Below are 22,847 nucleotides of genomic sequence, written 5' to 3'. Positions count from 1 at the left end.
TTTCTTTACTACTGACAGCCTTTTGACATCTTAACTCTTCCATACTATATAAACCTTGCAATTGCTGAATCAGTATTGTCAATATAATTGTAGCATGCCAGCAACCTGACTAATGTCTCCATATGGTGTTTTTTATTATTAATATTGAGAGTGATTACCTGAATGTCTTCAAAATCATTCTTTGTCAAGAAGATAGCATGCTTCAATTAAAACTTCACAATTTCTCTTCACCATGTTAGTAATAGTTAATGTAATTAAATGAGTGTAGGTCTTCAGCTAAACTTGGCTAATCAGCTTATCTAGATTGTTCTCTTTCTGCAGCCTGAATGTCTAATCTGCCTCTATTTGTCTAATGTCTAAGCTGTTTCTCCTCCACATGGAGCTTCTGTCTTGATAAGAAAAAAAAAAAAGTCAAATGTTTTCTGTGCTATATAGTTTTAGGAATGACTTCCTAAGTTATATGTGAAGATCCTTGCACTGGAAAATACACTGGCATTTTGTAGGGTCGTCTGTAATCTGCACTAGCACCTGTACTGCTAGGCAACGAAGGATGCCAGGGCATGTTATGTGATGATGAATGGAAATGAGATTCTGTTTTGGGGAGCTAAGGGTTTGTCTTTTAAGGAGGCATAAGAAATTGGTTTGAGGTCCTGAGTAGGAGGTGAACAGAGCCTGCGTTTGGACAGCGTGCTTGAAAAGTAAAAAACCAGGAGAAGTTCCAATCTTTGCAGTTTGATTGAAATTTAGTATAAAAGAAGTCATATTTGAATATTTGTCTCTTCACATGGAAATTGCAAACAATTGCTATTACGAGCTCATGCTCAAAACTTATTTTTCAAGTTATGCTGCTTGGCACAAAGAAAAACTCTCCAAATTTCTCTGAAATGTTGAAAAAACATTCCATACTCTCCTACCGATTTTCTAAGTTATGTGGTGGGAGGCTTGTTTTTCTCTTATCTGTAAAATGCTCAGGGCAATATCAGTGCTATTTGTAAGTTAGATAGTAATTGATCTCTCTAAAAACTGAGAACTGTTATTTTGGTCCAATGTAGTGTTTAACAGCTATTTCCAGCAATGCAAAAGTGAGAATTGTTCAAAGCTTCTGACAAGTTTATTTTATCCAGTTAACTAGAAAATTTCATTACTGGGAGCAGGGCACAGAAATAAACCTAGAAATGACTCCTTTTCACACTGACTCATACCACTAAAGAAATGGTTGGTAAGAGCAAGAAAATTTTCATTGCTCAGAAGTAGGCCAGGTATAATGGTCTTTGCTGAAAAGAACCAGCATAATGGTTGAGGAATAGATACAATAAAGGGTGCTGAAACACAGTTCTGGATGCCAGCTGCCAGATCTTCCAGTGTCTCAAACAACTAGGGAAGAGCAAAGAACTTCAGAAGTGTAGCTCAAAACAGAGAGCAGGGAACTATTTAAATGACATGCAGATTTACATGGATGCATCAAGAACTAAAAGTGGGAGAAGGCCTAAATTCTGCTGCTTGAAATCCCCAGATAATGACCTTTTTCATCAGCCCCAGACAGATGACAAGCTTTCCTTCATCTGTCTTTTGTATCACTTACATTCAAATTCTGCTTTATGGCCATTTCCATTCAAATAACCTGGAAAATGAGCATAATACCTTCATCCTGCCCATGAGCAACTGCATTTTTGCCTCTCAGAAACATATTTCTGTTGATCATTTAATTTACCATTCTGAGCTTAAAATTCTATGGCTATTTTGGATTTGGTTTAGTTGCTTATGTAGGTACAGCATCATGTTCTCAAGAAGTGAGGCAGATTTCATAGCCCACTTCAGTACACCCTTCAGTCCCTACGGTGGGGTAGTAGAGAACATAATTTTTCCTTTTCTTTGCTTTTTCCTTCCACTCCTTCTCTGCTTCAAAGTATTTATTAGCTGGTTTGGATGCAGATGTAACAAAATAAAAAGAAATCTAGGAGAGAATATGAAACAGTGGTAGCTCATTGTTTTAACTTTTGTTATTCTAATATATCTTATTTTTATTTGCCATTTTAAACTATCACATTTCAACTAAAACTCCTTACTATTACATATAACTTAACTTTGTTTTCAGCATTTAATATATGAAGGGGAAAAAAACAAAAATGCCAGGGCCTTTTTCAAGATACTATTTGTCTTCTAGAATCTCCAATTTATCCATGCTAGAAGAGACACTCCTCTGCTGAAATAGCCCACTAACATTTTTCATAACATAAAAGTACAATAGGGCAAAATATTAGGTTTGGGCTTAATTTGTTCTTTTCAACAAAGGAAATAAAAACCAAAACCAAAACCAAACCTGGCTTCTTTTTCATTACAAGCCAGTCGAGACTTTTGTTGAAGTCCTTAAAAAAAAATAAGTAATCTTTGTTGTCACTTTCTGAGTCTTAAAAATTAAGTGGGATTATAATAATTAAAGCTGATTCTGATTTGTGAGGATTGTCTGAAAAATGTTTCAATATTCTGAAGATTTGGATGAAAACCTAAATTGCTGTTTTTCTTTTCCTTTAAAGAAGAGAATGGCAGGTTTTATAAAATCCCTTGGGAAAAAAGAAAAAAAGAAAAAAATTCTTATCAAATATTTATAGGTAATATTGAGGTTTAAGCTTTCTGTTCATATAGGCCAGATTTCCACATTATTTCATTTTTTGGGGGTGAACAGTGGCTTCAGCTGTCTCCATTAATGTTTAAGTAGTTTACGATCATATTAGTGTATATATAGCTGTTTGCTGTTTTTCCCCTGCCAGTCTGCTTCTGGCTTCTGTAAGTCTTAAAGAATAATAGTATAGAGAGATGCAAGCAAGGATGCATTAAACTAGCAGTTCATCCGGAATTTATATGCATTAACTAAGCATTGGCAGCTTACTTTTACAAATAGAGACAATTCGTGAAAATACCAAAATCTTGCTATTCACTTACAGAACACCAGAAAAAATGAAGAGCCCTTGCAAGTTCCAGACACTTTTCAACACTACATATATTCCTCTGAAGGTCTCTTATTTTCCCAAAAGAGGAAATTCTGTAGAAATATGGTATCCTTAATAGTTAAAGATATGGTTAAGGGAGCCGAATCTTTATCCATATTCAATGCTCAGCCATGAAATTGTGTTACTTCCTTCTCTTTGAAATCAATTTACGACAAAAATATTGAAGCTGCCCCCTCGGTTTCTGTCCTAATCTGGAGAAAACCCCCTAAAGAATAAGTCTGCAGTACGGGGGAGACTTTTTGTCTACGGGGTTTATTATAATTTAGAAGGAAAAACAAAAGTTTGCCATTCCCGGGGTCTCTCTGGCTTCACAACGCGGGGTTAAACACATATTTTCTCTCTCATCTGGGGTCCCAAGAGCAAGAAATTCCCCGGAATGAAAGTCCACCCTCTTCTTTTCACCGCCCGAAGAAACTGGGGTGATTTCGTAGCACGCAGTTTACAAAAAATATGAATTTATAACTCCAAAGAAACACAGACTCGGCGGACTAAAAGCTCTTCCTGGCTCACAGTTAGGCGGGCTCTGCAAAGCACCAATCACAGATCACCGCTTCGCTATAAATTCAGGCATCGGGGTTACTGTAGCCCAATTACTTTCTTTTGATTAGGAAGAAGTCTCTGCAGCGATGTCGGAGACTGCTCCCGCCGCCGCTCCCGCTGTCGCTGCCCCGGCCGCCAAAGCGGCCGCCAAGAAGCCGAAGAAGGCGGCGGGCGGCTCCAAAGCCCGGAAGCCCGCGGGCCCTAGCGTCACAGAGCTGATCACCAAGGCCGTGTCCGCCTCCAAGGAGCGCAAGGGACTCTCCCTCGCCGCGCTCAAGAAGGCGCTGGCCGCCGGCGGCTACGATGTGGAGAAGAACAACAGCCGCATCAAATTGGGGCTCAAGAGCCTCGTAGGCAAAGGCACTCTGGTGCAGACCAAGGGCACCGGTGCCTCCGGCTCTTTCCGCCTCAGCAAGAAACCGGGAGAGGTGAAAGAAAAAGCTCCCAAAAAGAGGACGGCTGCAGCCAAGCCCAAGAAGCCAGCGGCTAAGAAGCCTGCTAGCTCTGCCAAGAAGCCCAAGAAGGCTGCGGCAGTGAAGAAGAGCCCCAAGAAAGTGAAGAAGCCGGCCGCTGCCGCGGCCAAGAAAGCAGCCAAGAGCCCCAAAAAGGCGACTAAGGCTGCCAAGCCCAAGAAGGCGGCGACAGCAGCAAAGAGTCCAGCCAAGGCAAAGGCGGTGAAGCCCAAAGCAGCTAAGCCCAGGGCAGCCAAGCCGAAAGCAGCCAAGGCAAAGAAGGCGGCGCCGAAGAAGTGAAGTGCTGAAGTGGAAATACTGAAACCCAACGGCTCTTTTAAGAGCCACCCACTATTGTCCCGAAAAGGGCTGATGCACTCCTTCGCCGAGGTCCGTGCCTGCAGCAGAGGTAACCACACAACTATCCGTGTGGGACGTTCGTCTGTGGATTGGATGGGACGCTAAACTTCCGGCCGTGGTTACGCTAAGACTAGGAAAAATAAAATTTGTATTTCCTGCGAAAACGCTTTCTAAAGGCTGACTTGTTTTTGAGCACCGCAAGAGGGTTAAAGGGACTGCTTTAGGGCGGGTGTTGCTCCGGGTCGTGGAGTTTTGTTTCGGCGATTTTAACCAGCGCGGTTACTAACAGCCTGGGCGCGACGGCCACACCTCTTAGTAGCCGTACCCGGGAACTGTCAGCACAGCTCTTCCGCTTCCTTCGCAATAGACCTATCCGCTCGGCAGCGCTGTCGTGAATTTCTGCAGGTCTGAATTTCTGCGTGACTTCCCCGACCTGCTTTTCGAGATGGAGACTGCCGGGGAGGAGGCGGGGGGGGAGCGTGGGGCGGGGGTGCGAGTAGAGCTATCAGCGGTCCTCTTCTGCACCCTGCTGGCCTAGTGGTGGTGTAGTCGGAGCGGCAGGAGCTCTTCCTGACTGCTGTACTCAGCCGCTGCGGGCAGGGCGCTTTGCGGGCGGTGCTCCTGCGGCATCGTGGCTCCTCCTGTGTCCGGTTCTGATTGGCTGATGGGAGAATCCGCTTTCGCTTATTGGGTAATTAGGTAATTTAGAAAAGCCCGCGCTGGCTCTCGGCGTTATGAGCTCGTTTTCCAAGCGCATCCACCCCGTCTGAAAGATATCCTCGCATCTCCTAGTCTCCTTTTGTCTTCCGATCTACAAGGCTGCTTTCTGTCTTGTCCTGGACCATCTGTCTAGTGACAACTGTGCAAAAATGGCGCATTTTTCTTGTCCTATTTTTGGGGTGCCCGTGCGTTAACTTTCCAAGTGCAAGCTATATGAAAGTCTTTTTCATTTATGATGGAATATATAATGCATCACATCCTAAATCATTATACTGATTCATAACACCGCTTATTTACCGGAAAACTTGAAAGCTAGTATTTATGTAATAATCAATTTAACAAGGTTTTACATTAATAATTGCAAGCCATTATGACTGATTTAACAGACATTTCAACTTGAGTTTAATATTTTACAACCACGTTTTTACACCCAGGAACCTTGAGACACTGTGCTAAAGCTCTTTTAAGGAGTATGTAGGTGGCTCTTAAAAGAGCCTTTGGATTAAAAATGTCTGAGGCGCTCTACTTGGAGCTAGTGTACTTGGTGACAGCCTTGGTGCCCTCAGAAACTGCATGCTTGGCCAGCTCACCAGGCAGCAGAAGCCGCACGGCCGTCTGGATCTCCCGAGAGGTGATGGTGGAGCGTTTGTTGTAGTGTGCCAGGCGCGAGGCCTCGCCGGCAATGCGCTCGAAGATGTCGTTAACGAAGGAGTTCATGATGCCCATGGCCTTGGAAGAAATACCCGTGTCGGGATGCACCTGCTTCAATACCTTGTACACGTAGATAGAATAACTCTCTTTGCGGCTCTTCTTGCGCTTCTTGTCACCCTTCTTCTGTGTTTTAGTCACCGCCTTCTTGGAACCTTTCTTGGGAGCAGGAGCTGACTTAACCGGCTCCGGCATTTTACTCATACGACTACACGTTGTCAGAACAAGAAGAAAACTATAAAATGGCGGCAGAACCCTCTACTTATAGGGCCGTTATGCAAACACACGACCTCCAAGTCGTTCAATTCGATTGGATCTTCTCGCAAGAGGGCGTATCCTTTTCGCTGATTGGTTAATACATGATCCCTCGTCTCATTGGTTGTCTAAGCCATGGATGTTTCCAGCCAATCAGCAAGCGGTAATTCCTCCCTGGGAAGAGATAAAAAGGGAGAGAGCAGTCGCGTCAGGTTTGTTCTGTTTGTTACCGTAAGGTTTGCGTGTTAGGTGTTTAGGCGGTTGGAGAATGTCAGGTCGCGGGAAACAAGGGGGTAAAGTTCGAGCTAAGGCCAAGTCACGGTCCTCACGGGCTGGCCTGCAGTTCCCTGTGGGCCGCGTCCACCGCCTGCTGCGAAAGGGTAACTACGCGGAACGGGTCGGTGCTGGAGCTCCTGTTTATATGGCGGCCGTATTGGAGTACCTGACGGCTGAGATCTTGGAGCTGGCAGGCAATGCGGCTCGCGACAACAAGAAGACTCGCATCATCCCGCGGCACCTGCAGCTCGCCATCCGCAACGACGAGGAGCTCAACAAGCTGCTGGGCAAGGTGACGATCGCGCAGGGTGGTGTGCTGCCCAACATCCAGGCTGTGTTGCTGCCCAAGAAGACTGAGAGTCATAAGGCTAAAAGCAAGTAAACTGAAAAAATGAAGCTGCTTAGACTTCTTTAAATACACTTTTTTTTAACTCAAAGGCTCTTTTCAGAGCCACCCACACGGTCAGAAAAGAGTTGCATTGCTTGGTTTATGAAAGGTTGGATGCTGTTTCCTTATGCACTGAGGTAATGCCATGTTCTGTGGCAAAGCCTTCAAACTTCATTCTCCTGATGGGGTGGTATATATGCGTTCCAGGTCTTGATTTTTTTTGTACGGAAAGAACACTAATCGTACTTGATTTTTTCTTTTTCTGTTTTTGTTTTTTTTTTTTTTGTAGTAGATTCGTTCTTAATGTTCAATGTGCTCAATTGTCATGATTTTATGGGCTACTTATGGTGTAAAACATGGGGACTGGGGTTGCTAAAAAGCTGGGGGGAGAGTGTAAAAAGCTATGTAGCATGAAAATATTGTTCCAAACCTATATAGCTAGGAAAAATGAAGAAAGGCTTCCTTTGTTGGCCGTTGTTCTTTTAAAGTTGCAAAGCTTCCCTGTGACTTGACTTAGGAATAAAATGAAAAAAGCCTTAAGGGAAATAGCTCGTTTTGTTCTAGAACCTCAATTAGATGGACCTGCGCTGTAAAGCAATAATGTAGCATCTCTCTATTCAGAGGAAACTTCTTGCAATGCTGGTATATATCCTTTTTTAAGTAGAATTTTCAAATATGCCATTCTTTAATTGTCTTGCTGTGCATAACTATTGTATCAATTAACAGTGGGCAAAAGTATTTGAATTCATCTTTATTGTTGGCTCATGTACCACCCAAGAGCACAGTGTTAAAGCTCTTTAAATGCACTGCTATAAATTATGAGAAAGACTTGTCTAGCTGATTCCTCTTACTAAGGTGTTCCCAGAAACAGCACCTGACGGTCTGCAGCACACTGCATTGAGGCCAGAATTCCCACCTGTGCAGCACTTCTGCCCTCCTTATCCCCTGTGGTAATAGAGGAAAGAAAATGCCACAAACACAGCAAGACACCCGTGCCTCTCTTCCCCACCCCCAAGCTATAACAGAGAGGTTTTTTTAAGTAGAACTGTGTCATGATCAGAGTGGGACATCATGGATAATTTGTGGAGAGATATTGAGGAGAGCTGTCTGGAGCATCACACTATCCTGGTATGGTAATGGTATCTCACCTAAGGATTTGTTTGTGAATAGGTACGCTTAGAGCCATAATGTTTTCATTATGTTGTTTATCCTCATTAGCTGCAGCTACTTGGCACTCCTCTTCTTGAACAATTGCAATTGTATTAAGACTATTTTAACATGCACAAGTCTTCTTAATGTCTTTTCCAGAACAGATTCCTTCATCTGTGTTTCAGGTCATAGAATGGTTTGGGTCAGAAGGGAGCTTAAAGCTCATTCAGTTCCATCCCCCTGCCATGATCAGGGACAACTTCCACTAGACCAGGTTGCTCCAAGCCCTGTCCAACCCGGCCTTGAACACTGCCAGGGATGGGGCAGCCACAGCTTCTCTGGGCAACCTGTGCTAGTGCCTCACCACCCTCATAAGTAAAAAAAATTTTCCTAATATCTGATTCAAATCTCTCCTCTTTTGGTTTAAAGCAATTCCCCCTTGTCCTGTCACTGCAGGCCTTGGTAAAAAGTCTCTCTCTGTTGTCTCATATTGAAAGGCTGATGTAAGGTTTCCCTAGAGCCTGCTTTTGCCAAGGGTGAACAGCTGTAACTCTCTCAGTCTGTCTTCACAGGAGAGCTCTTCCAGCCCTCTAATAATTTCTGGGACTCTCCTCTGGACCTCCTCTAACAGGGCCATGTGTTCCTTGTGCTAGGAACCCCAGAGCTGGATGAAGTCCTCCAGGTGAGATCTCATGAGGGAAGAGTAGAAGGTGAGAAGATCCTCCGTTGACCTACTGTCTAGGATGCTTTTTATGCAGCCCAGGATAAAATGGGCTTTCTGGACCACAATTGTGTATCACTAGATTAAAGCACTAGAATCCCAGAGAAAGACTGTGGGGTTATCTGTGTCTAGGAATGTGATTTCTCTGTGAAAGAAAACTCCTCTATATGGAAATCAGAATTGGTACTATAGGAGAGGGCTTTACCCTTCTCTGAGTAGTGGGAGTATGGGAGTGGGAGTGTGGAAGTAAGGCCAGAAGTTCTCCAAATTCTTCTTGTCATCTGACCACAAATATGTCATTTTATTCAGAATATAATTCCAAATATCTCTCATTTGACTATTTACCCTGCTCACCTCAGTAACTGGAGTTTCACCCTCTCTGATACTTAAGTCTACTTCTTAGCATTCTTTTTCTTCTTAGCCAGTTGTGGTTTCACCAGTTGTGAACCTTGTGCTGCCATCTTACTGGTGAAACCTCAAAGGGAAATGTTCTATAAGTCAGATGGATTATATGATAGGTGTGCTGGCAAATCTACTTGCATTAGAGACTTGCAGCTTTCAACAGATCCTACTAGATGGAGAAATGTAGCAAAGCAAGTTTAAATAAACAAGCTTCATCTCATTTGCATATATAATAAACAGTAATAAAGAGGAAATCCATACCATAAGATGCCTTAGCTATATCACTGGGTTCCAATACACCTTCACATCTTGACAAACTTGTGACAAGAAAAAAATTCCACCCATACACCTTCAAATATTGTGGATCACAGTTACATTTAGGGATCTCAGAAGCATAAAATGGTTTGGGTTGGAAGGGGCCTTAAACATCATCTAGTAACTCAATAATGTCAGTCAATGCATCAAAAGTCTTCTTAATGCGTCGTTTAAAAGGCAAAAGGCTTTTCTATCGCTTTTCACCTTCACTTTGTTTTCAATGTTTTGAATAATGTACTCTTGTCGTGGTTTAAACCCAGTCAGGTAATTCGTTTGCTCACTTCCCCCCCCCTTTCTTGCCCTCCCCCTGCTCTCGGAGGGACGGAGAGGAGAATCGAAAAGAATGCAACTCCCACGGGTTGAGATAAGAACAGTTTAGTAACTAAGGTATAACACAAATCACTACTGCTACCACCAGTGATAATAATGATAAAGGAAATAACAAGGGAAGAGAATACAACACCTCAGCACCAGCCAACCGATAACTTGCCCCCCCTCAGCCCGACCAAGCACCGACCGATACCTCCTCCAACCCTGCAGTCTCCCAGCCCTTCCGGCTAACTCCCAGTTACATCCTGGGCATGACGTGCTGTGGTATGGAATACCTCTTTGGTCAGTTTGGGTCAGGTGTCCTGTCTCTGCTTCCTCCTGGCTTCCCCTCCTCCCTGGCAGAGCATGAGGCTCACAAAGTCCTTGGCCAAACCAAAACATCGCTATCAGTTCTGTTCCCAGGCCGAAAGTCAAAACACTGCACTGCACCAGCTACCAAGAAGGAGAAACATGACTGCTACTGCTGAACCCAGGACAACTCTATTAAAAAGAACTAACAAGACTCTAGCTTGCATATTATTATGTAACAGGTACAGATAGGGATTTAAATTGCCATGTAAGCCCCAAGAGAATTAAAAGCAACTTTGCAGTTGTATATAATACACTGATGTGATGATTTATTTACTAATTATGTACTTTCTTGTGCAGTCATGGTTAGATATTGCCTTACTGCAACAATCAAGTGCAATCTCATCATTATAGTTTAATGACTAACTAGGGCAATTGTTCTAATTAAAGTTTATTTGAAAAGCTACAGTATTGCAAAGGTTTCCTTTCTCATTTAACTCATAGTACTATGTGTCCAAACTCATGGGGAAACTGCAGTATTTATAGTCTGGGGATTGGATCCTTAACTTTGATTCAAGTAATAATTGTCTCCAATGAACAGTAAATGCAAATTCATTAGGGATTATACTCAACAGCAAAATTTTCTTCCTGCTTTAACTGTTTTTGTCTAAGAAAACCCCCTGGTCCATGAGAGAATTGACTGTATCACTAACAGAAACACACAGGAAACAGGTCTGTGGCCACATATAGCAACCTACAGGCAAGGCAGCTTTCTAGAGATCATGATGTTAAATTATATCAAATGTCCCACACACTCTGGGGAAAGGGGGTTGCAGGTAATAAATCTGTCAGCTCCTGCTTTTGGCATCTGCATCACCCATTTCTGCCAGGAGATTTTGGAAGATAAATTTCCAAGTCTTCCAGTGGTTATACTGCTGGAGGGAAAAGTTATACTAGGATATACCTGCACTTAGGAAGAGATATGAAGAAATTATTAAACACTTAAAGATTTTGTGTAATACCTTCAGGCTTTCTTTAGTATTCAGAAGGTTAATTGTGCCTCAGAAAACTCATCTAGACACAGTTCTTCAGGTATAAAGAACAAAGCAAACTTTGTGGAGCCAAAAGTTTATTTTAAACACCAGCCTGGCAGGTCCGCTAGCGACAAGTCTTTTAGTTAGTTTATAATGAGTTTTAATTCATTCACTGCAGTCAAAAAGCGTAGTCTAAATTAAAGATAGCTTTGGCTGCTCGTATTTTGTATGTTTGATTGGCAGGTCTTTAATTCGGTTTATTCAAAATAATGGTTTGAATGAAAATGGGATTCACAGTGATAGTTATAATTACCATACAACACCTGTACTTTTTTTGGACACCTGTAACTTAATATATGAATATCTCAATCACGTTTTCCCCTGAAGCTAGGGAATATATTCTGCCAATAAATATTCTGAAAATGTTGCTTAATTTCTGAAAATTATGTCCAGCAATGAAATTATATAAACAACGATCAAAATTTAAAATTATATCCATAATCTTTAAAAGGCAGACATGTTTGAAATGCTCAGAATATTAATAATTTAAGAAATGGCAAGTACATAGCCATATAATTTCTATTCTGTGCAAGTAAAAATCGTAACAGTTTTATTTAAAAAATATAGTCTCGAAACTCTTTCAATGTTTATTTACTTTCTAAATATAGTCCAAAGTACTGTAAGCAACACATATGCAAGTTTCGTTAGAAAACGTGTGAAATACACAGAAAAAAAAATCTGGATTCCTCATTGGAATAACACACATTTGGTTATTGATCATTTATCAGATGTCATAGAGACGTCTAGTTGGTAGCTTCGGTAATGTATTTTTTCTCTTGCTGGATCCATCTGCGCCCTCGCCACCACTTCTCCAACTCGACCCCGGCAGCTGTTGGGCAGAAGCCCCTCGGCCAGTACTGCCCGTTGACCCACTCGGGGCTGAGGTTGGCTGAAAAGGGGAACGGCGCATGGTCCCTCCTCCGCTCCCTAGTAGCAGCTCGAGTTGCCTTCACAGGAGCCCCAGGTCTAAACATTACCCACCAGAGCCCCTCACCGATGATTCCCCACCCCCAAGGCCTCACTCCCTGCTACCTCTCGCACAGACCTGCAGGCTGTTCCGTGCGAACGTGAAAGCGCTGAACGCTCAGAGCCCAGCCCGCTGGGCTGCGCGGAAGAGGGGGAAGCTGTTAAGAGAGAAGTGACGGGTAGACAAACAAAACACGAAGCCTCAGTGGCCGAAACGAACAAAGAGCGCGACACAAAACTAGTCCATCCGCGGGATCCCCACAAGCGGAAATGGCGATCAGCTGTTCCAGGAGGGGCGGTAGCGCTGAGCGAGGACGCGGATTGGTAGGATTTTGCCGCAGACAGAGGGACGGGTCGGGATGGAGACGGGGCGCCGCAGTCCGAAACGCGGGGCCAAGGCTGCTGTTCCTGCCGCTGACGGAGACCCCCACCTGCCACTTAACAGTCACTTGCGCGGGGGGAGGTGGAGGGGGGAGAGGACGGGAAGGCAAAGAAGAGAAAGGATGCGCTGAGCAGGCTGAACAGGAACATAGCAGCTTGACTGCGGGGCTGGAGTCCGGTCCCGGTCGAGACAGGCAGAGCAGCCGAACTTTCCCCTGGGACCGGTGCCGGGGAAAGTGCATCAGCCGGCGTCCTACGGGAAGCCCGTCCTGAGCTGCGAGGGGGCCGCTTGGGGGCGGAGGGCGGGAAATGGGGGCGGAGGCAGCGGATAAAGAACCGTCTCCGCAACTCCCGCGTCTCACAGCCTTCCCCTCCCACATACTCCCCCGCCGTCTCCCACCCCCCCCACCCCCCTGCAGTCCTCAACCAGGTCGGATCCTGCGCAATATAGTGCTGCTCCGCTGGGCTGGTGGCGTTCAGCGAGCGCTTGTAAAGTGTGCGGTCATGTCTGGTAGAGGCAAAGGCGGGAAGGGGCTCGGCAAAGGTGGCGCTAAGCGCCACCGCAAAGTGCTGCGCGACAACATCCAGGGCATCACTAAGCCGGCCATCCGGCGCCTGGCTCGTCGTGGCGGCGTGAAGCGCATTTCGGGGCTCATCTACGAGGAGACACGCGGTGTACTGAAGGTCTTTCTGGAGAACGTGATCCGCGACGCTGTCACCTACACGGAGCACGCCAAGAGGAAGACGGTGACCGCGATGGACGTGGTGTATGCTTTGAAGCGCCAAGGACGCACTCTCTACGGCTTCGGCGGTTAAGTTCCGGTTGCAAACCGTACACAATCAAAACAAGGCTCTTTTAAGAGCCACCCACAAATTTCACAACGAGAGCTGGTTATTACTAAACTTTCAAAAGTGCAATGTTCTAGACATTTTTGTATCGTTCAAGTGCAGAATGACACGCTTGCAATGTTACCATGTTTTGAATTGTGCAGTTTCAGAATTTTAAAGGTGCTAGAAAATATCTCATTCTAAAAGTTCAGGAGCACCTGAACAGTACAAAGTACCCATGTATGAATATGAGTTTTGAAAATAAAAACGAATTTAGTGCAGTTTTTTTTTATCGTTTATTTTTGTTTGGGTTTTTTTGTTTGTTTCGTCGGTTTTTTTTTTTTTTTTTTGTTTGGGTTGTTTTTTTGTTTTGTTGGTTTTTTTTTTTTGCTAGTGTAGGTTTTACCGCAACCACAGTAGCTGCAAAGCACAAAGACTGCAAATGTAGCGCCCAAGGGTTACAGGACGGAAATGCCTGTAATTGGGTTGGTATATTTTACTCCAATAGGAATGGAACTGTTACAATCCTCTAATTTGCATAACGCCCTTATAAATACGGGGGTAGGCGCCATTTTCTCTGTTGTTGAGGTACAGCGAAGATCTTGGAAAGAAACTTTTAAGGATGCCTGAACCAGCAAAATCCGCTCCTGCTCCAAAAAAGGGCTCCAAGAAAGCTGTCACCAAGACGCAGAAGAAGGGTGACAAGAAGCGAAAGAGAGCAAGGAAGGAGAGTTACTCGATCTACGTGTACAAGGTACTGAAGCAGGTGCACCCCGACACTGGCATCTCGTCCAAGGCCATGAGCATCATGAACTCCTTCGTCAACGACATCTTCGAGCGCATCGCCGGCGAAGCCTCGCGCCTAGCGCACTACAACAAGCGCTCCACTATCACCTCTCGGGAGATCCAGACGGCCGTGCGGCTCCTGCTGCCTGGTGAGCTGGCTAAGCATGCAGTTTCCGAGGGCACTAAGGCTGTCACCAAGTATACCAGCTCCAAGTAGAACAGTTCTAATGTTTAAACCAAACGGCTCTTTTAAGAGCCCCCACTCCTTTTTAAAAAGAGCTGCAATTGCCGATTTTAGTCCAAATTAGTTAATTAAATCATTAAATACATAGGTTGTATGTTGATAGATACATTAACTTTCATTTTGCGCAGATTGGAGAAATAACCAGTAGCAAAAACTATTTTGTACTACTCAGAGTTCTTGATACTTTTTTAGATACTTTGTAGCAGCTTCTAAATTCGGAAACTGTGTGACTAAAAAACTTTCAACACCTACTCTAAAATTTTGCAATTGCACAACGCAAGAATGTCTAAGTATTGTGAGCGTTCTAAAAACTATAAAGTTTAGTAATAACCAGCTCTCGTTGTGAAATTTGTGGGTGGCTCTTAAAAGAGCCTTGTCCCCCTCGCAGCTCAGGACGGGCTTCCCGTGAGACGCTGACTGGGCCGCTTTCCTCGGCACCGGCGCTGTGGCGCGTCTGGTGGCTCTGCTGTCTCGACCGGGACTGCACTCCAGCCCCGTGCTGCCACTCGGCTCCTGCTCGAATTCAGTCTGCGCAACCTTTCGCTTCTCTCCCCTCCCGTCCTTGCCCTCCCTGCTCCACGCAAGTGATTTTTCCGTGGCAGATCTGGGTTTCCGTCAGCGGCAGGAGCGGCAGCCCCGGCCCCGTCTCGACTCTCCCAGCTCTCTGCGGCAAAATCCTACCAATCTGCGTCCTCACTCAGTGCTACCGCCCCGCCCAGGCTCTGGGCTCTTCATGTGCTGCTTTGTAATTTTTTTGTTGTCAGTGTTTGCCTGCACAGAGACCCTCCGCGGGTATCTTTATATAACCTCTGCCAACCTTGTCCCCCTTCCATCTACAGCTGCTTCCTGTTCGTAAGTCCCTCTACATGCCGCTAAAGAGGAGGGGAAGGAAACTTCAGCTTTGTGATAAGATTTCCCCCACCCACCACTTTTTTAAAATGCAATGTAACATTTCTTTCGTGAGAACTAAAACGTAATCTTTTTTTTTCTTGGGGGGGGGGTGGGTGGTAGTGGTGGTTTGGGTTTTCTTGCTTCTTTTAGCACATGCACACAAACCCATTCTTACATCTGTCCTACCTTTACCTATCAAGCATATTTTTTACCATTTCGAGAAAAGCTGAAAGCTTATAGAATTCTAAGAGAACAGATGTAAAGAAACAGCATCAGTTTCAACATCATGTTCCGGGAATCCTGTCTACTGGGGAAGCAAGAGACCTGGTCTTACTCAGCTCCTAAACAGAAACAAGCCTGTTATAGCACTCCCCCACTACCGCCTGAGTTCTCTCTTTGCTAACCAGATGCCATTTAAAATAGAAACGTTACTCATTTTTTAATTCTTAACGACAACAGATCAGTGTTCTATTACCATAAACATTCCTGGTTTATGGCAGACTCATTCAAACTGGCAAAGTTTACTTTCTTACACATGTAATAGTCAACTAATTTATATTGAAATTAAACAATTTCACAATTAAAGCCAAATAATTTTTTGGAGGGCTCTTTTGTTCTTTCTTTGTTTTAACGTCACAAATTGTCACATATTTCTAGTGATTTTGGGACTCAAAGCATTTTTTCCATTTAATAAAGAGATTTTGAAATAAATAAGTCTTCAAGGAATGTGAAAATCAGAATCTCCTTCAAAAACTTGTCAGGGATTTTATTTTCATATGGTTTCTGGTTTAATTCATATTTAGTCTTCTGTCGTGGTTTAAACCCAGTCAGGTAATTCGTTCGCTCACTTCCCCCCCTTTCTTGCCCTCCCCCTGCTCCCAGAGGGACAGAGGGGAGAATCGAAAAGAATGCAACTCCCACGGGTTGAGATAAGAGCAGTTTAGTAACTAAGGTATAACACAAATCACTACTGCTACCACCAATGATAATAATGATAAAGGAAATAACAAGGGAAGAGAATAGAACACCTCAGCACCAGCCGACCGATAACTTGCCCCCCAAGCCCGACCAAGCTCCGACCGATACCTCCTCCAACCCTGCAGTCTCCCAGCCCTTCCGGCTAACTCCCAGTTACATCCTGGGCATGACGTGCTGTGGTATGGAGTACCTCTTTAGTCAGTTTGGGTCAGGTGTCCTGTCTCTGCTTCCTCCCGGCTTCCCTTCCTCCCTGGCAGAGCATGAGGCTCACAAAGTCCTTGGCCAAACCAAAACATCCTTGTTATCAGCTCTGTTCCCAGGCCAAAAGTCAAAACACTGCACTGCACCAGCTACCAAGAAGGGGAAAAATGACTGCTACTGCTGAACCCAGGACATTATCCACCCCTTATTCCATACCATTCACGTCATGCTCAGATCCCACATTTTCAATATACCATCACTCTTATCTCGGAGCACTCTTATCTTAGTGCATGGACCAGTCCCTATAAAGCTGCTGTGTCCATCTGGTCCATGATGTCAGGCTCCATCTCTTGTAACAGTCTTCCAGAGCAGGAGAGACTGTGTGCAGTGTTCACACTTGTGAATAACCTGGGCAATAGTGTCCATTGTTAAGTCCACCCCTCGATCATGAGTCCATCTCTGTGTTGCATCTCTGCTCTGATGGCCTGAAGTGCAATGGGCCCACCAGGCTTAAAATAATTCACTGTCCCCTTCAGCAGTTTCTGCAGCTTGTTGCTGGGGACTCCATACAGCTGCCTTCCATCTCCAACGCTTCCAAAGCACTGGAGGGGCCCAGTGGACTAGATACTTGCCCATACTGTCACACACACCCTGCCACTCATGACTGTCCAGCCTTGGGGAAAACCTCTTGGTCCCCCTATATTGTCGTCTAACCCCAGACAAGACCCAAACCTGACTCTGCTTAACTTTTGAGATCAGACAAAATGGTTGTGGGTAGAACACAGTCTGTGTGTGTGCCAACATGCTGATCCCCATCACAATCAGCAGGCAGGTCCCAAGGATACCCAAAGGCCATTCAAAACCTTCAGAGCTCTCACACAATGCTGCTGTACTTGTCACTGGGGCTGGTGCTGCTGCTGTGCTTGCCGGCTCTCCCACCGCCAGCTTCTCTTTTCCTGAGTCCAGCTCTTCCTCCTCTGCCTTGCTGGGAAATGCTGCGTGGTCTCCTGCATCCTCCTGGGGCTCGGCAGGCGGCTTCCGGGGAATGCTCTCGGTCGTCGCGGGTCTCGGCTCGGCCGCAGGTCTCGGCTCCTCCGCCGCCTTCTCCCGCTGCTCGGCAGCCGCCTCCTTCCTCTCCTCGACCGCCCCGACCTCCTCCACCGGCAGCCGTCCCCTCGCGGCCTCCGGTCCCGCTCCCGCCGCCGCTTGGTCCCCGGGGCCGCTCTCCCGGGCCGGTTCGGCTGCCGCCGGCTCCCGGGGCCGCTCCCCCTCAGCTCCCCGCAGCCTCACGAAGATGGAGAGTAGGGTGAGGGCCAGGACGGTGAAGAGCAGCCGGACGGCCAGGTACAAGTCCACGGCCACGTCCGTCCCGCCCTGCTGCTGGAGCCCGCCCGTATTACAAGTCATTGCCATAAAGCACAATGAGACAAGAACCTTAGCCCAGGCCCCACACTTGATAAACACTAACACAGCAAATACCGGCTCTACATAAGTTACAACGGTCTGAAGCTGTGAGATCAACAAGAACAACTCTGAGAGCCAATAAATCAGCATTGTGACGAGTGACTATTAATCCAGTCAGATCTGTCGTTATCTCAACCCTTTGTGCCCCACGTTGGGCGCCAAAAAGAACTGTCGTGGTTTAAACCCAGTCAGGTAATTCGTTCGCTCACTTCCCCCCCTTTCTTGCCCTCCCCCTGCTCTCGGAGGGACAGAGGGGAGAATCGAAAAGAATGCAACTCCCATGGGTTGAGATAAGAGCAGTTTAGTAACTAAGGTATAACACAAATCACTACTGCTACCACCAATGATAATAATGATAAAGGAAATAACAAGGGAAGAGAATAGAACACCTCAGCACCAGCCGACCGATAACTCGCCCCCCAAGCCCGACCAAGCTCCGACCGATACCTCCTCCAACCCTGCAGTCTCCCAGCCCTTCCAGCTAACTCCCAGTTACATCCTGGGCATGACGTGCTGTGGTATGGAATACCTCTTTAGTCAGTTTGGGTCAGGTGTCCTGTCTCTGCTTCTTACCGGCTTCCCCTCCTCCCTGGCAGAGCATGAGGCTCACAAAGTCCTTGGCCAAACCAAAACATCCTTGTTATCAGCTCTGTTCCCAGGCCGAAAGTCAAAACACTGCACTGCACCAGCTACCAAGAAGGGGAAAAATGACTGCTACTGCTGAACCCAGGACAGTCTTCATATTCTGAGAACTCACAGTATTACTAAAAATTTTCACTGGTATTTTTAAATGAAGCTTCTCTGAAAAACAGGGGAAAACAAACCAAACACGTGTTTCAGAAGCAAACTTTCCACCTCTCTGACATCTTTCTTATTATAATGGTTCACACATTTTTAGGATAAGAAATTTCCTTTTTTTTTCCTTTTTTTTCCTTCCTGTATCACCCCCTCCAGCATGCCTGAGAAAGTGTACTAGATACATATGTAAAAAGAAACTTGATATAGTTTTAGAAGATGTGTATATTTCTACATACAACACCTTTTTCAAACATCAGGTATCAGAGTTGGGTTGGTTTGGGTTTTGGTTGGGTTGTGGGTTTTTAATTATTTAAATATCTGTTATAGTTTAGGTCTATTTCCATTTCCTTCCTCACCAGACAACCTGGTTCAAAGCTCTTCAGTGTTCTATTATGAAATTGGGTAAATCTATACCATATATATATATATATATATACACACACATGGGGGTCTATCTTACAATTGGAGGTAACCACTTACCTTGGAATTGTAACTATAACATTTAGGGAAGTATCATAGTCCATTTGACAGCATCCCCACCCCTCCCCCCTATAATAAGGCTGTCTTTGCTTCTCTGCTTAGTCACTTCATAAACACCTCCAGTCAGTTTTTGGTTGAATTCCTATATTTAAATTCAAGTCATCTACAGTCAAGGGAAGGATCTGTTGGTATATGTGTGTCAGCCTCCAATCAGATAAGTCTCTTATTTTTACAAAACAAATGCAATCAACAACTCCAAAATACAAATCAGAATGTTAAGTAAAGGCATCCGTAGGATCCATGGATAAATGAAACAGCTATAGAAAGATATCTCAAGAAGGAGAATGCCCACAAAGCCATCTCTTTTGCAGCAGCACACAATTGATGAAGCCCCATGGAATGTCTCAGGGAGGTTCTAGCAGTTCTGATTTATATTCCTAGGGGACATGGGTGGGGGTGCCTGTGCTGCACTTTTAGTTAAATTATTGATAAATACTACCTCTTAAATGTTACTTCTAACATGTAAAAAGTTAAAAAATAAATAAATAAAACCAGCCTCCCCAAAACTGTTGAGGATACCAAGTATCAGTATATGGAAGTGTTCTTAAAATACAATGTACACAAGTGTTCATAAAATAGAGGCATTTCAAAATACACTGTAATTTGATTTTAAGGCCATTCATTTCTATGAGTTAAGCTCCGAGTCCACAAGTGCATTACAACACTGGCATACTGTGCTAAAATCCATCGGGCCATACAAAGTATTTGTTAAAAATTGCCCTCTAGAGCAATTTATTATTTCTACATGGCCTCACAGGCTGAAGCTCTTACAGGTCTGCATAGTGTATGGCTTTACTGGTCCCCTCTGATGGTATGCTTAGGATAACATACAAAAACATAGGTGCAGAGAGAAGGGAAATGCTCATAATTATCTCAAACATTTATGATATAGGCTAAGCATGCAAGGAAATGTCAGAAGATCTTCAGAAATGTACAGTGATAAGCCAGGATTAAGGGTAAAGAGAGCAGTAAAAGGGTTACACAGATTTGAGCAGCTTTTCAAGTATCTTAACTAAATTTAATCTCCACATGTGCATCAGAACAGGTGGCACAACACTACTTAGAACACCCTTTGCTGATGTATAAAGGTGGGTTAATTGTGCCCAGCACATTTTCTTCCCAGTCCTATGCTAGGAAATCGGCACAGGGCTTGGGGGTAAAAGCCTGCAAGACGGAATCAGTTCTTAAAATGAAGTTAAACTACCACAGCCTGGAAACTGCATAAGAAATAGCTTTTTCTCTGTGGTTAACTACTCATAGAATAGTTTGGGTTAGAAGGGACCTTCAAAGGTCACCTAGTCCAACACCCTTGCAATGAACAGAGACACCCTCAACTAGACCAGATGGCTCAGGACCACACCTCTCCTGCCCTTGAATGTCCCCTGGGATGGTGCATCCACCAACTCTGGGCTATTTGTGACAGTATTTGATCACCCTCATTGTAAAAAAAAATTATTCCTCACATCCAGCCTGAATCTTCAGTCTTTCAGTTTAAAACCATTACCCCCCTATCTTATTGCAACAGGCCCTGCTATGAAGTCCGTCACCATATTTCTTATAGGCCTATTTCAAGTACTGAACTATCAACTGATGTCAAAAAAAAGAAGGGGGGGGGGGGGGGGAGAGAAAGGAGGAGAATCCTCAATAGTTAATATGTGTTGCATCAAAGCTTAATGCAAGAACTCAAAAAAGAGGGGAAAGCGTTTTTATTTCAAAGCAAAAATGATTTCACTCCCACATCCTAACATACACACTCAAAAGACCAAGTCTGCAAGTGGGCAGGACAGTATCTTTTGCAGAGACTGACAGGATAAGGCATATTCGCTACGAGTCCTCCAGATGGTCTCCAGTGAGGAAGAAATGATGGCTACAATATGTTCATCTTTGAATGATATTCTGTATCATTCAGAAGCTAGCAACAATTCTATTATTCTGTCTCTCCAACTTCTAACACTTCTGTGACCATTAGAATTTACTCACCAACTGTTGTCTCCATATCCAAATGCCTTATTGGTCCAGGGCTGATTGTTATCTTCCTCTGTCTTCTCTCAGTTACTTTAACTCATGTTGTCCCTTGCTTTATGCATTGCTTTGTTTTCACAGACTGGGTGTCCCAGACAAGCTGCAGGAAGATTTGGGTTCTGCTATCTAGGTACAATCCTCACACTCCATACTTAAAATTATTCTTCTGTTCTTCTTTCCAGAGCATGCGTATACTACCCATTTCCAGGGTTCTGGGAATAGTTGTTTTTTCACATGTTTTACACAAATATTCATTATCCCCCTCCATCTCACTATTTCAGTTACTAATGCTGTATGAATACTCACTGGAGTTGTAAAGGCCACCACTCATCTCTAAGAGAATTTAAGGCTTCAGCTACAGCATACTGAAACTCACCAAACGTCAGGGGAGCGTCTTTTGTAACACTGCTGCACACTGTACTCTATACTGTCACCTAGGACATTGGGACACTCCTACAATGGGATGGATGTTTTCAGACTGCAACCTGTGTGCTACTGGACTTTGCCACAGTGCTGTCCTATAAGCAGTAACTATCCCTGGATAAAGAAAATTAGAGAGTCTGGAAATGTCTCCTCTCTTGGAATTTCACATTAAGAAGAACTTTTTTTTGTGCTGGTAAGCAGTACCTGCTCTTGTTCTTTGTGGTCTAAAGTATGCTATTTTCCTGACTTTTAAAAAGGTGTGAAAATGCAATGTGGACCCAATTTTAGAAATAAGGCAATGCATCTTTTACAATATAGAAACACTATAACAGCACAATTTTCTAACTAGAAGAGTTTGTCTCTCAAAGCCAAGTATCAAACTGAGCTTACAGTTTTCATTGAGACAAAGAATTTAAACACTATATCCCAAATGCTGCTGAATCTTGTGAACCTTGACCAAAGAATATAAGGAACCTTGTATAAGATAAATCACTGTGACCTTTGTACAATGCCAGTTGTAAGCAGAGCAGGATGTTTAGGTTGAAAGTATCTGAAACTAACAGATGCTCAGGATGAGCTTTAGCTAAACTGACTGATAAGTAAAAGAATGGGAAGGAATCATTTACCTATATCAGCAGTGTTGCCAAATCCTAAAAACTGGCGTAAACATTTATCTACTGCGCATGCTTCAAAGACTGCTGGAACAAGAATTCAAGAAGCAGACAAGTGATAAAGACTGTTGGAAAAACGACCGCCAGAGAACACCAGAGCGGCTGTAAAGCTTTCAAATGGACAATAGAGGGCAGCAAAGATAGTGAAATAACAGCCTATGACTAAGCGCGCTTATGTTAATGACTTCCAAAAATTGTAACACATATGCATTAACCCTGTAAACGTAAGCAATGTAAGCGCAACCAGTCTTTGGGAGCCTTTATGGAGGAGAATCCCCAGTGCATTCCCAGCACTGAAATAAAGAATTCGTGATTAACAGTAGCTAATAATTGCTGTCAAGTGTATTTCTTTGTTCAGCTAGAGCAAGATCTCCTGCAAAAAGTAAAGAAATGCTGCTGGACTTTTCTGATACCAGAGGAACCTCTCACTTTGAGTTAGGAAACCTCATACTAAGTCATCTCTGTGTATTTTGGATTAAAAAAATCTTATATGAAAACAGGACAACCATCTATGGCAAATTCAGCTATATCTCTATATCATAGTGTATTTGGGTTTTGTTTTGGCAAACACCTCCCAAGGTCTATTCTGTATTAGACTTAACTGATAAACAGTTTCTCTGAATTTTATACAAAGTGCAAAATGTCTTT

The 22,847-nt window shown here is 44.2% G+C and overlaps 6 protein-coding genes across 6 annotated transcripts in view; 5 read left to right on the top strand and 1 right to left on the bottom strand.

The window, feature by feature from the left end:
• The window catches only part of LOC130610356 (histone H2B 1/2/3/4/6), a 98,860-nt gene extending 84,623 nt beyond the window's left edge, over positions 1-14,237 (top strand). The window contains exon 2 of the mRNA XM_057430175.1: positions 14,190-14,237. The gene's annotated coding sequence lies outside the window, so the exon portion shown is untranslated. The remainder of the gene's footprint in view (positions 1-14,189) is intronic.
• LOC130610275 (histone H1.10) lies at positions 3,612-4,524 on the top strand. The gene has a single exon (XM_057429994.1). The coding sequence runs from the start codon at positions 3,635-3,637 to the stop codon at positions 4,298-4,300; it is 666 nt and encodes a 221-aa protein (XP_057285977.1). The 5' UTR covers positions 3,612-3,634; the 3' UTR covers positions 4,301-4,524.
• On the bottom strand, positions 5,559-5,992 carry LOC130610320 (histone H2B 1/2/3/4/6-like). Its single transcript, XM_057430098.1, has one exon. It carries the CDS (start codon positions 5,990-5,992, stop codon positions 5,603-5,605), a length of 390 nt encoding a protein of 129 aa, XP_057286081.1. The 3' UTR covers positions 5,559-5,602.
• On the top strand, positions 6,312-6,716 carry LOC130610351 (histone H2A.J). The gene has a single exon (XM_057430162.1). It carries the CDS (start codon positions 6,312-6,314, stop codon positions 6,699-6,701), a length of 390 nt encoding a protein of 129 aa, XP_057286145.1. The 3' UTR covers positions 6,702-6,716.
• LOC130610377 (histone H4) lies at positions 12,857-13,211 on the top strand. Its single transcript, XM_057430212.1, has one exon. The coding sequence runs from the start codon at positions 12,858-12,860 to the stop codon at positions 13,167-13,169; it is 312 nt and encodes a 103-aa protein (XP_057286195.1). The 5' UTR covers position 12,857; the 3' UTR covers positions 13,170-13,211.
• Positions 13,642-14,206, top strand: LOC130610364 (histone H2B 7). The gene has a single exon (XM_057430187.1). It carries the CDS (start codon positions 13,804-13,806, stop codon positions 14,182-14,184), a length of 381 nt encoding a protein of 126 aa, XP_057286170.1. The 5' UTR covers positions 13,642-13,803; the 3' UTR covers positions 14,185-14,206.
• Positions 14,238-22,847: the final 8,610 nt, after the last annotated feature.

This window comes from Pezoporus wallicus, unplaced genomic scaffold, assembly GCF_028554395.1.
Source record: "Pezoporus wallicus isolate ANWC-B61680 ecotype Strahan unplaced genomic scaffold, APGP_CSIRO_Pwel_v1 scaffold_3294, whole genome shotgun sequence".
NCBI classification, from domain to species: Eukaryota; Metazoa; Chordata; class Aves; order Psittaciformes; family Psittacidae; genus Pezoporus; species Pezoporus wallicus.
Note: the sequence above shows the minus strand (reverse complement) of the source record. Positions and strands in the feature narration are given on the sequence as shown.

What these genes read in the sequence shown, in the direction of transcription:
- LOC130610351 (XM_057430162.1), top strand. Translation starts at nt 6,312, where the DNA reads ATGTCAGGTCGCGGGAAACAAGGGGGTAAAGTTCGAGCTAAGGCCAAG.
- LOC130610320 (XM_057430098.1), bottom strand. Translation starts at nt 5,992, where the DNA reads ATGAGTAAAATGCCGGAGCCGGTTAAGTCAGCTCCTGCTCCCAAGAAA.
- LOC130610364 (XM_057430187.1), top strand. Translation starts at nt 13,804, where the DNA reads ATGCCTGAACCAGCAAAATCCGCTCCTGCTCCAAAAAAGGGCTCCAAG.
- LOC130610275 (XM_057429994.1), top strand. Translation starts at nt 3,635, where the DNA reads ATGTCGGAGACTGCTCCCGCCGCCGCTCCCGCTGTCGCTGCCCCGGCC.
- LOC130610377 (XM_057430212.1), top strand. Translation starts at nt 12,858, where the DNA reads ATGTCTGGTAGAGGCAAAGGCGGGAAGGGGCTCGGCAAAGGTGGCGCT.